Source organism: Peromyscus californicus, unplaced genomic scaffold, assembly GCF_007827085.1.
Source record: "Peromyscus californicus insignis strain IS unplaced genomic scaffold, ASM782708v3 Scaffold_6__1_contigs__length_162567912, whole genome shotgun sequence".
Taxonomy (NCBI): domain Eukaryota; kingdom Metazoa; phylum Chordata; class Mammalia; order Rodentia; family Cricetidae; genus Peromyscus; species Peromyscus californicus.
In genome coordinates, this window is record NW_026294584.1 from 150,607,007 (window position 1) to 150,622,426 (window position 15,420).

At 37.8% G+C, this 15,420-nt stretch overlaps 1 protein-coding gene across 10 annotated transcripts in view; it reads right to left on the bottom strand.

Moving 5' to 3' along the window:
• Positions 1 to 430: 430 nt before the first annotated feature.
• The window catches only part of Lmo3 (LIM domain only 3), a 63,443-nt gene continuing 48,453 nt past the window's right edge, over positions 431 to 15,420 (bottom strand). For all 10 annotated transcript variants that reach the window (XM_052719155.1, XM_052719151.1, XM_052719154.1 and 7 more), the window contains 2 exons: positions 14,377 to 14,502; positions 431 to 1,984 (listed from right to left, as the gene is read on the bottom strand). In XM_052719155.1, coding sequence (XP_052575115.1) covers positions 1,879 to 1,984; positions 14,377 to 14,502 — 232 coding nt within the window. In that variant the 3' untranslated portion in view covers positions 431 to 1,878. The remainder of the gene's footprint in view (positions 1,985 to 14,376; positions 14,503 to 15,420) is intronic.

Consider the following 15,420-nt stretch of genomic DNA (forward strand, 5'->3'; position numbering starts at 1 on the left):
TCATCTTACCTCAAATTTGGAGCAAGTGGGACTTGCACACTCTTAACAATGAAGCATTTGGAAAGTATCATTGACTTTTCACAGAACCATTTTTTTCATGAGGCAATATTCAGATCCGCGTGCATTTCCCTAATAAACTTATGTTTCATAATGATTCAAAGATACACCAGCATTGTTTCCAGCTTAATATTTTGGCCCCAGACCAAGAATGTAGGTAGAACATTTCATCGCCATCTGTAATGCAGAAACTGGCAGGGAAAATATGTAATACGAATAACAGTGGGAGACATTTCTTGTACAAGTGCTGAAGAACAAAATAAGAAAGCCCACGGTGTGGAGTTTGCTTGAGAACAGGTTTCCAGTGCCTGTATGGAGTGGATTTGTGGGAAATCAGTTTCATCAAAGAATGCAAAACCAAAATAACAAAGTGTGAGCAGAGGAAGGAACCATATTCTTGGTTTTATTTCCTTAATTGCAATTTAAGTAATCATTTCCCACATTTTCTGTTTCTAGAACATTCTTCTTCATCAGCTATCATTTAAATAAAGGGAAAACACTTCACCGTAAAAAAAAAAAAAAAAAAAGAAATGTTAGATTTAAGTCCGTGTTACATAATCTGAGTGGGAAGATTAAAGAACATGGGGGCTGAGGAAGTGATACATGCCAAATTCAAAGTGTCCTGAACATGTAAATGGCAGGTGAAATACATAATCACTAAACAGTTCTCAACTTTTTGTGAACCCTTTGTTTCTCCTCTATAAGATTCTGTACCTGTAATGACATTGCTGTGAGCAGACCACTATCTGACTCAAATACCATCATAGTCATAACGGTATCATCCTAATTTCTCTGGATTCACACTCAAGTCCGCTCAGTGCCATCAGCTCTTAACCATAAAGACATTAAGCCCATCTCCTAGAGAGAAACCTGGACAACATTCATATAAGAAATTTAAAATTTGGAAAATTATGTCATAATTGTGGTAACGTCTTTTCATTTATAGTAACCCTTTGGAAAAACGTTTACATGCTACCCAAAGGCACTAGTTCACATTGGGGTGTGTGACTAAAAAAAGAAAAGTAGAATCAATCTGTAGTGAAGGTAAGGAACACAATAAAGGATGTTAAAAGGACATCACTAAGCATTAAAGTGATTCTAAAAATGGCACTTTGCACGTTGGAATAAAATGAAAGTGCTTTAAGATGAAATCTTTATCATTTTTTTAAAGCTGATCCTTAGTCCCCTGAAAATAGGGGGTTATCATGAGAACATGAATACACCAAACTGTGGTAGCCATAAGAAGTGGATGTCACTAACTGCTCTGCGTGTGTTTATTTATTTATTGTTGTATTTCTAACGTTGATAGTCTTGCTTTATCTGTGTGTCATCAGTGAGGTTTTCTCTTCAATTCTTACTAGAAAGGTATAGCTCATTGAAAACAGCTGGTAGACACAGAAAGCATAAATATCCAGTAAGTTTACACACTGATTGTACTAAATGCAACAATACAAAGAAGCAGACGAAACACAAATGGTAACACAATAAAACTGTATTACATTTGTGCTTCAGATATTACAATACATTATATACAATAGTCCAAAATAAACATCTCATGCCAAGTGACACAAAAACGAATAGCAAGCAAAAAAAACCCAGCAATATATACATGACTTTTCTTTCTTTAATAATGAACATTCAACTCTTGAACTGGGGCAATTTCACTACATAGAGATGCAGTCCGCCTCTGATTCCGTATGGCCATCCTGCTGTCCTACCACTACCCTATTTAGTAGGTTCCTGGGTCAATTCTTATATACATGTGAGCAAAAAAGATAAAAGAATGTAGTGCTTTGTGTTGTTAGGGGTGATGTCGATGGATCAGCGGACCTGGGGTGCATAACCTTCTTTCATTAGGCCTTCTTCATAGTCTGTCTGGCAGAGGATCATGTTATTCTTTAAGAAAAATTTGTCTCCCACACAAAATCTGAAAGTATAAAAACATAAAGTGTGTTAAGACTACTAAAATCAAAAAGACTGTCTTAGGAAGTTACTTTCATTATAAAAGTTAAAATTGTTTTATTTCAGTTATTAGCACTTGTACACAGCATTTAAACTTCACCTTCCTATATAAACATCATAGGAACAGCAAGGTAAACATTTTGGACACCAATGGTGATAGTCCTTATTTCTTCCCCTTTCTCTTTTTCTTTTCCTTACTACATTGGTAAGAAGAAAATATTAGATACATATACACCCTCATTAAGTAAATTAAATATGATATCAGTTTTTACTGTTATGATTATGAACGATTTTATACTGGTCCTTTGTCCAATCAATCAAACCATAAAAGGTACTACAGTGAACCAAAGAATTAGGAAATTAAAGTTTTCTCTTCCAGGCTCCCTTTAACTCTGTTATGAAATGTGACTAAATCTTAGTAACTTGCAAGTGCCTACTGTCCAATGAAAGGTGCCCGAGTACACTGAGGCTGAGCTGTTTTCCTCCACGGAAAATTCCCCAGCTGCAAAATAGTAGATGCCACTCACTAGAATGCTTCCCATTAAGACAGAGCAACCTGGATGAACTTCCTAATATTGATGTGAAAAATAAAACCAGCTCCCAGCAGCTAATTATGCATTTTAGTTTATGAAGCATTGTTTAAAGTGCAAGATTGTAATGTTTTTAATAAGTGTTCTTTTTATATAGTTTCCCAGTGGGTGATACTACAGACACAATTCAGGTAAAAAGTAAATGTTTGTGCTATTTCCAGTACATTTAACAATAAAGTAACTCTGGGGAGATCTGTATATATATATATTTAATTGTAACAATTTAACGATCAAACAGCAGTGTTGGGTAGAGTTGACTGAGAACAACTCTGTAATTATACAGGTCGACCTCTGTGACCTTTGGTGGTGGTCATTCTTTATCAGATAGTCAATTCAGAATGATGCTCAGGCAGAAATCTTAGTGGATGGATTAAATGGTGAAGTGAAAGCCACCCTCTAATGCTCTGTAAAGTTAAAGGTTTAAATGAGGGGCACTTGGACTGATTTACATTTGCAAAGATTGGAATTCTAGACAAACAGTGAATCTATTTATTTTCCATCCAGGCAGCTTTGGAAATTTATCCTTATACTAGCTAAGTAGATAGAGGGGAAAATAGTGTAATAAAAAAAGTAGATTGAAAAGAATTAGCTCTCCTCTTAAAGGAAAATTGGTCTGTTTATTTGTGGAATTTACTTTTTCCCCAGGATTACTGCCTACTGCTGATGTTGGTTTAAAGCAGAGACTCAGCTCTGGTCTTGAAATCCTGGATTTGTTTGCCACTGCATCTGCTGGACAAGATGCACATTTAAGTTTGGAAGTTTGAGTATATTTTTCTTTTTTGCTAGCTTTAGCCTGTATGCTTTAAATATAGAATTTAAATAGTGATGTTTAATAAATCAGTTTATGTAGCTATCATAACTATGAAGACATATTGGATAAATGGAAATATTCTTTATTTGGACAAGCCTTAGGAGCCCAAATTTGACTTTTATCTTTTATGAAAAATTATGTGAAACAGCAATAAAGACATATTTAATGAGTGTTCAAGACAATCCATTTATATTACTGTTGAAATTAATTTCAACTCCTTAATAATATAGTATAATATCATATCTGAATAAATACATTCAATAAAGCACTCCTGTCTTCTTGCTGTTATTGAGTTGTTTTCCTACAATGCAACTTATCTGAAGATATTTTTCAATGTTCTTTGTCTTTAACTTTATTATCAGGAGCTCAAATTCTATTAGTCATCATATACAGAGACGGGATTCTGTCACCCATCCTGTCCTGTGGTATCCTGTCATCCTTAGCTCAGAGTCCTTTAAGAGAGGATATTGCATTTTGTAGGTAAGTAATCAAGGTTGACACAGGGAGTTGACACCTGGAAGCAGCAGTCCTGGGGACCTGGCTTCATGTTCTGCTTCTGTCGCATACCTGGTGCAGGCATGGGTGCCTGCCACTCCTTCCCTACTTAAGCTGTCTGTAGGATGAAGACACAGTATCCAACTATAAGGAGTCACCACGGAAAGCACAGGGAAGGCAGCAAAGCAAATGCAATGGATACGGTCCATATTCCCACCTTCTCCTGGTGACAAAGACAAAGCTGCACCTTTTGATCAAGTAACGTGATCAGACTTGTTTCTCACACCCAGCCCAGTCGGCCAGTATACCCTTAGCTCCTACCAGAATGCCAAAGGCCTGCCTGGGTTTGCACAGCCTGAGGAAATGTGGTGGAGAACTGAAGACATGCCAATTATTTGTCGATCTCTGGCCTGTTCTTTCACCCAGGTCTCACAATGTGAAGAGTGAATATAAGTTTGTTTGCTTATTAGTTTTTGTTTTCTTGAAATAGAGTCTCACTCTGTTGCTTCGGCTAGCCTGCAATTCACTTTGAAGCTCACACTGGCCTCAAACTTACAGCAATCATCCTGCCTCAGCCTCCTGAATGCTGCTCTGCCAGGGATGAATCGCCACACCCAGACCCACAATCTTTGCATTATTGTATTCTCTTCTGCATTTTTCATAACCCTAACTACCATTTAATGAGATGTGTATCACACATCCCATTGACTAGTATAGAGAGAGACAGAGAGAAATGGATGAAATATCTAAAAGCGAGAGAAAATACATCAAAATAGTTAAATATTCCTTTCTGAAAGGTTTCATAATTAACATCATAACAACTGGGTAAAGTATATTTTATGTACATTTCAATCTATACGTAAAAGTAAAGATGATATAGAACATGGGTTAAAAGTATCACAGTCACAACTAACCTACAAAACAGTGTGAACAGTGTTGGCAGCTGTGGTTAGGAGCAGACCATGGCTGTTCAGTCGAGATCATTATTGTCCCTAAAAATGTCCCACATAGGGGCTGGGGAGGTGGTAAGGTGATTGCCACACAAGGATAAAGAGTTCAATCCCCAGCACACAGATAAACAGCCTGGCATGCCAGTGTTTGCTTATATCCCTAGAACTAGGGAGGCTGAGACAGGAGGATCCCCGGAGCTCGCTGATCAGTTGTTCCAACTGAACTGAAGAGCTTGAGGTCCAGTGAGAGACTGTCTAAAACAATAAAGTGGAGAGAATACCACTACAGAAGACGCCTACTGTCAGCCTCTAGCCTCTACATACACACTCACCTGTGCACACTCCACACTCACCCACCACACACAAGTGTTTGGGAGCACCTGTGCACACGTGTATGTACCCACACTCAACATGTACATAGACTCAAATACGTAGACATGAAGAAATTATATAAATAACAGTGCAGGAGTTAAACGTGCAACAAAATACATGGTAACTTTAATTTTGTAAGGAAAAGCTAATTTCCAACACCATATAACCTGCTTCTTTTGAGATTTTACATTTGTAGAGAAAACCTTTTGAACATGGTGTTGGCTAAAGAATGTTCTAAGTGTATTAACAGGCTAGGCTAAACCTTGTGAAATCTTACTCATCATCTTATTGTAATGCAGTCTTAAATGCTTGTGGGGTATGGTCAACTCTATTAGTTTTATCCTCATTCAAAAATTACTAAAGAAGGAAAAAGGATGCCAATTAGGTTATTAACTAATCTAAAATTCAAATGCTGAAATTAAGAATGCAATTAATTTCCAGCTGAGGATGAGTCTAGCTGACTTCATAGAGTTTTTGAGTCCAGAGAAGCATAAGAATGAAGTGTAATTAATAAACTTCTGCTCTAAAATGGGGAGCATAGAGCACTTTCCCCTTTTATATTTTTTATTGGCTCTTTGAAAATTCAACAGAATGTATTTTAAACATTTTCACCCCTCTTGGTGTTCCCTTACCTCCCTCTCAAACCTCCCACCCCTTCCAGATACAGCAGGTTATCAAAGCCTGTTCTAAGATGCCTCCATTTGTAATATGAATTTGAAGAAGTGAGAGTGTTAACTTAGTTGTCTTATTTCCCTGAGGTAAATGGCATCCAATTATAACTAATTTCTGTCTTTATAATGTTTAAAAGGAAGAGGAAGTCTGGTCTGTATTCCCAACATATCTACTTTCTCACTTCACATTCATAGATAGCCACTAAAAGATGGAGTGCTTCATGCTGCAGTACTCAACAAGAGGCATTTGCCAATCCCTACAGTCATGAACAAATTTCCTGTCTTTTCCCCATTGACAGCCCAATTATCATTGCATATCTCACTCCTTAACAATCCTTTAAGCACCAAGGAACACTGTCCATATCATGAGTCCTGCTGTAAATTATTCAAAGTCAACTTTACCTTAGCCCTGCAGGATCTATTTATACTTCCATATTCTTAGTCAGAAAACACAATACTCTTCTGAAATTGGTCCACTCCCGAGAGTAAAACCCTAACTTGCTTGGCTAAAATCTTGAGATGACCATTTACTATCTCGGGCAGAGAGTACTTAAACTTTTTGCACATCTTCTGTGTCTGTATAATATTACTTGTGTGTATGCTTTTAGGGCTGATCATTTGTTGATGGATAACCAACAAACTGATGATGTGCTCTTCCCAGTGGAGGGCTGTGTTTCTTGCTCTAATCATTCCTTGTTTCTTATAGTTCTTGGCATCTGATTGAGGTCTCCTGTACTTTCCCAACTCAATGTTAGCACAACAATTGTTCAGCTCATGTTTACATAGATATAAACATGTATGTGTAATTACGTGTAACTTTTTCAGTCTGTAATTATGTATAATACATATAATATATGATATTAATATATGTATTTAATTATATATGTGTATCAACAATTAATGAAAAGAGGACATGGATTTGAAAAAAGCAATGAGGAATATATGGAAGGGTTTGGAGGAAGGAAAAGGAAGGGGAGAATGATGTAATTAAAATCTCAGAAATATAAAAGAAATAATAGAAAAATTTTTCTGCACTCGAATTTTTTTCCTACCTTAGAGACTAAAAGCATCAGCTACATAATGATCATTTTGGGTATTAAGTGAGATTGCAACGCTAAAATATATATATTTAAAAATCAATGAAACAAAGTATAAATCTTAAAAACTACAAATTCAAATTGTATTTGCCATTTCAATTTAGTATATTCCAAAATCTCTCTCTCTCTCTCTTTCTCTTTCTGTGTATGTGTGTATATGTGTGTGTGTGTGAAAGTGTGTGTGTATGTTTGTGTATGTGTGTGTATATGTGTATATGTATGTGTGTGTGGATGTGTTTATTTGTGTGAATGTGTGTGTGTGGATGTGTGTGTTTATGAGTGTGTGGATGTGTGTGAATGTGTATGTATGTGTGTGTGTGTGTGTGCATGTGTGTGTATGTGTATATGTGTGCATGTGTGTATGTGTAGGAATATGTGTGTATGTGTGTGTGTACGTGTGTGTATGTATGTGTATATGTGTGCATTGTGGATGTGTTTATGTGTGTGAATGTGTGTGTGTGTGTTTATGAGTGTGTGGATGTGTGTGAATGTGTGTATGTGTATATGTGTGTGTATGTATATATGTGTGCACAAGTGTGTGTATGTATGTGTGTATGTGTGTGTATGTATGTATGTGTGTGTGTGTGGATGTGTGTGTGTGGATGTGTTTATGTATGTGAATGTGTGTGTGTGGATGTATGTGTGTTTATGAGTGTGTGGATGTATGTGTGTGAATGTGTGTGTATGTGTGCATGTGTGTGTGGTGCTCATGTATGTGCACATGCATGTTAGTATGGAAGGCAGTGATGAATGTCCAGTGTCATTTTTCCAGAGCTATCAACAATCTTTTTGAGACAGCATCCCTCACTGAGACATGAGACTCACTGATTTGGCTAGGCTGGCTGTCCAGGGACCCCAAAGAGTCTGCCCGTGTCCACCTTCCCAGCTCTGGGATTATAGGGACTTGTCACCATACTGGTTTTGTTGTTTGGTTATGTGATGTGGCTTTTGGAGCTGGAATGCAGGGCCTCATGCCCACCTATCAAGAATTTTACCAACTGAGTCCTGTCCCCAGCCCAACCAGGACCCTGGGGACTCCTTTCTGAAAACTAGACATGTTAGCCCTCAAGTACGTCCCTGAACTTGAAATAATGGATGTCTCTTTTCCCAGCATAGACCTAAGTCTGATTAAGCTCTTCTGTGAGTCTCTGATATCTTGTCTCCCCCAGAGTGTTGAACACATTGAGTTTCTTAAAGAAACTAGATTTTATTCCCCTCGGCTTCTGCAGGGTCTAGCCTTGTTTCAGCCCTTAAAATAGAAAAGCAAATGTTGAGCCAGAGAATCGGCTCCAAGGGTCAATGCTTTTGCTGCCAAGCCTGATAACCTGAGTTTGATTCTCAAAATCCAGAGTGGAAGAAGGGAGAGAAACAACACCCACAGGTTATTCTCTGACCTCTGAACATGCACTGTGGTACACATATGTACACATACCAGAAAACTAGTATGTGTAAAATGCTTTTAAATTAAATACCACAAAGAAAAGAAAAAGAAATATCATGCAGATTTTTTCCCTTTTGTTCTAAGGTCGTTATGTTGTGGAATAATCTTTTAATTATAATTCACATTGTGAATATATGTCACTCTGATTGATTTAATAAAATGCTGAATGGCCAATAGCTAGTCAGAACTTTTGGGGCAGAAAGAATGCTGGGAAGAAGAAGGGTAGTCACAAGGAGATGCCAGGGACGCAGAGCAAGCAGCATGGGTTTTACAAAGTAAAAGTAACTGAGCCATGTAGAAGAATGTAGATTAAAAGATATGGGTTAACTTAAGCTATAAGAACTAGTTAGAAACAAGCCTAAGCCATCAGCCAAGCTTTCATAATTCATAAGAAGTCTCTTTGTCATGATTTGGGTGCTGGCTGGCAGGACAGAGAAAGATTAGCTGCATCATTATTTAGCTTTCTGTGGATGAACTCTTCAGCTTTTAAGAAATTAACCTATTGTAGAGATTTTTTTCAATTCCAAATAAAAATTAAATTATCATAAAATAAGCTCCAGAATAATTCCCCCCCAGTTTCCTTCCTTTTTAAAGGGAGATATTTCTATAGTTAAAATACAAGATCTATATTTTTAACCACGGTTTGCTATAAAAGGTATAGACTTGCACATGCTATTATTACTGTCTTGTGTCTCTCTGTATGGCGTATCATGTGCATATTCATGTATGTGCATGTGTTCATGTGCATACACATCACTTTGTGTGTGTGTGTGTGTGTGTGTGTGTGTGTGTGTACTGTTTATGTACTTATGCACAAATGTGTATGGAGGCCAGAGGAAGACACTGGGCATCCTCTAGTACTCTTCTCATTATTTGTTATTGTTATTATCAAGAAATCCTTGGCATATTCTTCAATTTCATGAAACAAGAATTGGGACTCTCTCTCTCTCTTTTTAGGGGCATTGATATGCAAGTACTACACCATGTGTAGAGGTCAGAGTACTATTTAAGGGAGTTAGTTTTTCTACATTGTGGATTTCAAGAATCACACTCAGATTCTCAAGCTTGTTGGAAAGTGTTTTTGTTTACTCAGCCCTCTTGCTGGACCTTCTTTACTTTAAGACAGCCTCCCACTGAATGCAGAGTTCACGTATTCAGCTAAATGGGCAAGTGTGCAAGTGAGCTGCCTGTTCCTGCATCACCACCCAAGTTGAGGTTACAGGTGTGCAACTACTTGCCTGGATTTTTATATAGGTGCTGTGGATCCAGCTCAGGCCTTCTTGCTACTGTGGTAAGCACTTTACTTGATGACAATTCTCCCCAGCTCCTTTTAATAATGTTTATAGCCAAATGAATGGAAACACATGAACTATGAACCAATGGCTGATCACCAACTGGACCAGGCCCTCTGAGTGGGTGAGACAGTTGATTGGCCTGATGTGTTTGGGAGGCATCCAGGCAGTGGGACCGGGTCCTGTGCTCATTGCATGAGTTGGCTGTTTGAAACCTGGGGCCTATGCAGGATCGCTTGACTAGGCCTGGGAGGAGGGGACTGGACCTACCTGGACTGAGTCTACCAGGTTGATCTCAGTCTGTGGGGAAGGCTTTGCCCTGGAGGAGATAGGAATGGGGGGCGGGCTGGGGGGAAGGTGAGGGGAGCGGGAGGGGGGAGAACAAGGTAATCCGTGGCTGATATGTAGAACTGAATTGTCTTGAAAAAAAAATATTTGGAAATACTTTGGATCTTCATATTTAGACATAAGAGTGAAGATAAAATGGATAATGTAGCACAGGCCTTTCATGCCTGCTACTCGGGGGGCTGAAGCAGAAGGATCCCAAGTTCAAGACCTGCATAGGCTATAGAGTGATTTCATAGCAAAACTGGAAAACTTAGTGTTCCCTCTCTCCAAAGAAAAGGAAAAAGAAGGCTGTGGGTGCAGTTCAGTGGTAGAGTGCCTGTCAAGAATGTACGAAGCTCTGGGTTCAATCCCCAGGACTATAAAGATAAATAAATCCATACAATAAACACATGCTGAAAAACAAAATTAAGGTGTATATTAAATAAAATCCATAAACTTCTATAATTCTGTAGTTTGAAATGTTAGCAAAGTTTGGTTAAGGAGAAATATCCAAATGACCTCTTTCCCTCCTGTTTCTCTGGAAAAAAAATGAGTGCTGGACAAGACTTTGCACAGGTTTTGTCAGGACATGGCACACTGAATGTGCCTCCACAGCAAGGTTCAGGGGAAGAGGAGCATCTCCTCTCTTGAAACTCTTCTGTATTCAGGGTGACCACATCTGTGTGCTCTGCTTGACTGATGAAGATGAGCTGACTTCCTGCATTGAGGAAGTTTGTCTTGGAAGGACCACAGTGACAAGACAATCACCAAGTGCTAATTGTGCATAACCAGTGCTAAAGATATGCAGCCCCTTTATGGCAGGTAATAAATGAAGTGGACATAGAAATGTATTAGGTGCTTTTGTGATGAGGTTGGAATAGTGTTTTGCAGCCATAAGAATGCAAGCAGTTTTTAGAGTCAAAATTTAGGAGTGTTTGTCTTACTTGACTGAGTTCTACTGAGCAGACTGACTTAATTGTGAATGTAACTTTTTATTTCCATGGTGAAATAAAACTGATCTATGATTTGTAAATAGCATTAACTACCTTCAATTACTTTGTATCACAATGGGATTTAGGCTGAGTTTAGCACTCGAATGATGCTTTCATTTTCAGTGTAGAATGTAGATAAAATATGGAAGCCTGCCCTGGTAGGCAAATGGACATAGGGCATTAAACAGTTCCTCAGGGGAGGAAAATCTGAAGGGCTACAAGTCAGCAAATAAATACCAATTAAAAATCAAGAACAGGTAGCAGCTTTCATCTCTGACGGTGACAAGAATTTCTTTCTAAATAATAAGCCCCAGTGTTAGAGTGAATGTGTGAGATCATGAGTAAATTTGCTGTGGGAACAATAGGTATAGCTTTTATGAAGATCATTTGGTCAATATTTATCCTAAGCTTTCAAACTGTTGCATGCTTTGAATAACCAATTACACTCCTGTGAACTTATCCTGACACAGATTTGAATATTTGTCTGCTTAAAGAGTCAGTACTTTATTGATGATGCAAAATGTACTATAGAAATAACCAAAGCATCAGACCACACCATGTGGACTTAATACTTGATGACAAAAATGAATGCAAAATAGCTTAAAATATCTTAAAAGACATTTTAACAGCAAGTAAAAAGATAAATAAATAACAGAGATGAAGAGAGATGGCTCAAGTGCCATTCATTAAGATCCTTCCCTGTTAAACTGCGTAACACGGTATTTTATTAATTCATTCTGTGCATTTGCATCATATTCAGTACACCCATCTCTTGAACTCCTCCCAGACACACCCGACCTCTCAACTTACTCCCAACTTCAGGACTTATTTCTGTTACCACTACTACTGCTGCTACTACTAATATTTGTAGACAAGAATCTCACCACACCGCAGGCTTGCAACCAACTGGATCTTCCTGCCTCCACTTCCTGGGTGCTGAGATTACAGGTGGTTACCATCATGTGAGGGATTCCTATCACTATCTTTTTAATCTGATTAAATATCATATGATATATAGAAGTTATGCATAATTTGTCACATACACATGGGATAAAAACCATGAGTGGCTATGTACTAAAATACTATTTTCTTTTAGAATAGTGAAGGCTAGAATTCTTTCTCATTTTTAAATTTTCTTCTAAAAACATGTAATCTTTTCTAAGTAGAATAATTGTACAAGATGCTTTCTTAAGGACAGTGGTCATTACTCCTGCTGTCACTGAATCAACTTGTGAAATGAACAGAGGTATTTTGCCTTTATGGCTAACATACTTTTAAAATGTGTACACATGCATGTTCATGTGCATACAAGTGTTTCTGAATGTATGTGTGGATATTTGTGTTTGTATATATCCATATTTTTATAAAAGATAACATGTGAATTTGTTTGTTTATTGCTGGCTAAGTGTCACCTTCAACTGATGTAATTATTGATATAAAACATTTGTTGAGAAGAATCAAAACACAAGATGGCTCCTAAGTTATTGCCTAGGAATATAATAAGATAGAGTAGGCAATATTCTAAATGTCTAAATTTGGCAAGAGACTCTATTGGGGTATAGACTGTATAGAAATAACAAGACACTGAGGTATAATTTGGACAGGACAAATTATAAATATAGAAGGAATGATTTTTGAAAATGCATTCAATACTCTATTTTATTGACACAAAACTGTAGCAATTTAGAGAGATTAAATAACATATTGAAAATCACAAAGCTAATAATTTAGCTAATGTGTGTTGGGGCCAGAAATTGAATCTGTTTTCACCACAAACTTCATATCCTACTATTTCATAGGGCCTCATGAAGAGATTTTGAATCAAACAGGACTTTTCAGAGAAAGTTACATAAATTGAGAATGCAAAGCAATATTTATTGATGACACACTATGTGGACATTTTCTCACAGATTCTATACATTCTTGAAATTCCAGCAAGTGTCTTAGAATTTTAAATACTGTAGTTTTGGTATGCATAGTTTTGCCATTTTTGTGTTTGTTTGCTTGCTGTTTGAGGTAGGGTCTCACTGTATATCACCAGCTGTCTTAAAACTTGCTACGTAGATAGACTCATCTTGAACTCTCAGAGATCTGCCTTCCTCTACCTCTGACATACTGAGATTAAATGTGTGCACCAGCATGCCTGGTTGTGATAGGCATATTTATAGTATTCCATACTCTTTACTACCTATGGAAAACAGGTGGAGCCATAGGATAATTTCCATGGGGGGTATAATTTTTGATAAACAAAAGTGAAGGATTTATTATACTTTTAGTTTGAAAGAGTTTTGGAACTGATTAATAAAGTGTTACAAATAAGGAAACTGGATCCAGAGAAATGATGTCATTAGCTTAAGACTGCACAGCCAGTTTGTAGCACAGCTCAGACTTCGACTTAGGTTTCTAGACTTCTGGGCAATATTCTTCCCTTTGCTGTCTTCCCACTGCTGGTAATTGTTTAGATATTAGCTTCGTTTGATTTCCTCCTCAAAAGATTAGAGGTAACTAAGAGTATGGAGAGACCACGCTTAGAATTCCAGAGAAGTCAAGAGATGGGGACGTGAGAAACACAGACAAGATGAAAACAAACTTTCTGTTACCAATTCTTTGCCCCTAAAAGAATCACACAACAGAAAAAAAAAAAAAGTAGAGGTAGATGTGTGTGTGTGTGTGTGTGTGTGTGTGTGTGTGTGTGTGCGCGCGCGTGCGTGCGAGTGTGTGCACACATGCACAACTGCCACAGCACATCCATAGAAGTCAGAGGACAGATTCTGTGTCAGTCTTCACTCTTTACTTTGTTTGGATGTGGGGTATTCCAAGTTTGTTGGTTCCAAAGCTCTGGGGATTCTCCCATCTCCCCCAATCCCTGTCCCCATCTATATCCATTTTGCTTGAGGAGGATTAAAAATCACAGAAATGTGCTAAGCTGTCCATCTTGACAAGGACCCTGAACCCAGGTCCTCACGCTTGTGCAGAGAATGCTTTGCTCACTGAACCATGTCGTTACTCCCTTGCAAAGATATTTTAAACTACCATATTAGGAGATACTAAAACAATAACAAGAATGAATGATGGGTCTGGAAGTCAGTGGAAGTATTTCTGTGTCCAGTTGCTATCACATGATACCGTCTTTTGAAGCTAGTCTAAAGACCTCTCTCTGCAGTAGTTCGTTTGTGGTGTTGAGTGCACATTTGCAGAATGTGGAGATTAATTGGTCTAACAAAGTGGACTGTGATCATTCCCACCTATTAAATCAATACTCAGTCTAGTGAGTGGCATCATTTGGGGAGGTCAAATTAAATGTACTAAATGCACTCACCTCTGGTTGCAAAGCTGACAGGCAAAGCAGTCCAGGTGGTACACATTATCCTTGGCACGCATCACCATCTCAAAGGCAGGGATGAGCTTGCTACAGGCAGCACAGTTTCCCGTTACACCGAACAGCCTAGAACAATAAACATTTTTTTTCAACTTAGGGAAACCTGGGTTTGCAAACTGAGAAGCTGTTAATCTATGCTTTGAAGTGATCCATGCACAATGCCTTATGATGTTCATAAATGAGTTTTATCTGAGATATATATATGTACACACACACACACAGACATATATATATATATATATATATATATATATATATATATATATATATATATATATATATATGCTTCTGCAATACATCCTCCCTTGACCTCTCCAGATGAAAACTACATCATGTTTTAAGAGCAAAGGAAAAGGCAAACACATTAGGATGCTTACACATCTACAACAAACAGCAGTCAATTGGCTAAATTCGTTCAGAAAAAACTTGCTTGCTGGAGTATCAATATAAAAGCCATATAATCAGACCTTAACATAACATAGTAGCATTTTAGTGAAAAAGAACCCCATGCATCTGATGTTCTCCTCTTTGACATCTAATTACTAAAAGGCTCGCCAGTGACATTAAAGAGCACCTATGAACAAGCCACTTATGATTCTAACATACAGAGGTGTGTGCACAAGCTGGCCCTATAGCACAGTTACAGCTGTGATTATGTAACTCAGGTAACACATTACAGTAAATGAGGCTATGAGCTATGCATAGCCAGATCAGGAGCTAGGTTGAAATATGCTATCAGAATTAGTGCAATAATCTGGGAAAATGTACACACACACACACACACACACACACACACACACACACACACACATCTGATTTGAGGAAGATGCCTAGAAATGGTCATTGTAATGACTTAGAAAACAGTACCAAAAGAGTCTTAACATTGTACGAGAGGAGATAGGATATTTTTTCTATCTGCTTTGGCAGTATTCAAAGCAAGTTTCTTTAAAGATGTTAATGGTGGTGAGAAGCTATTACAAATAA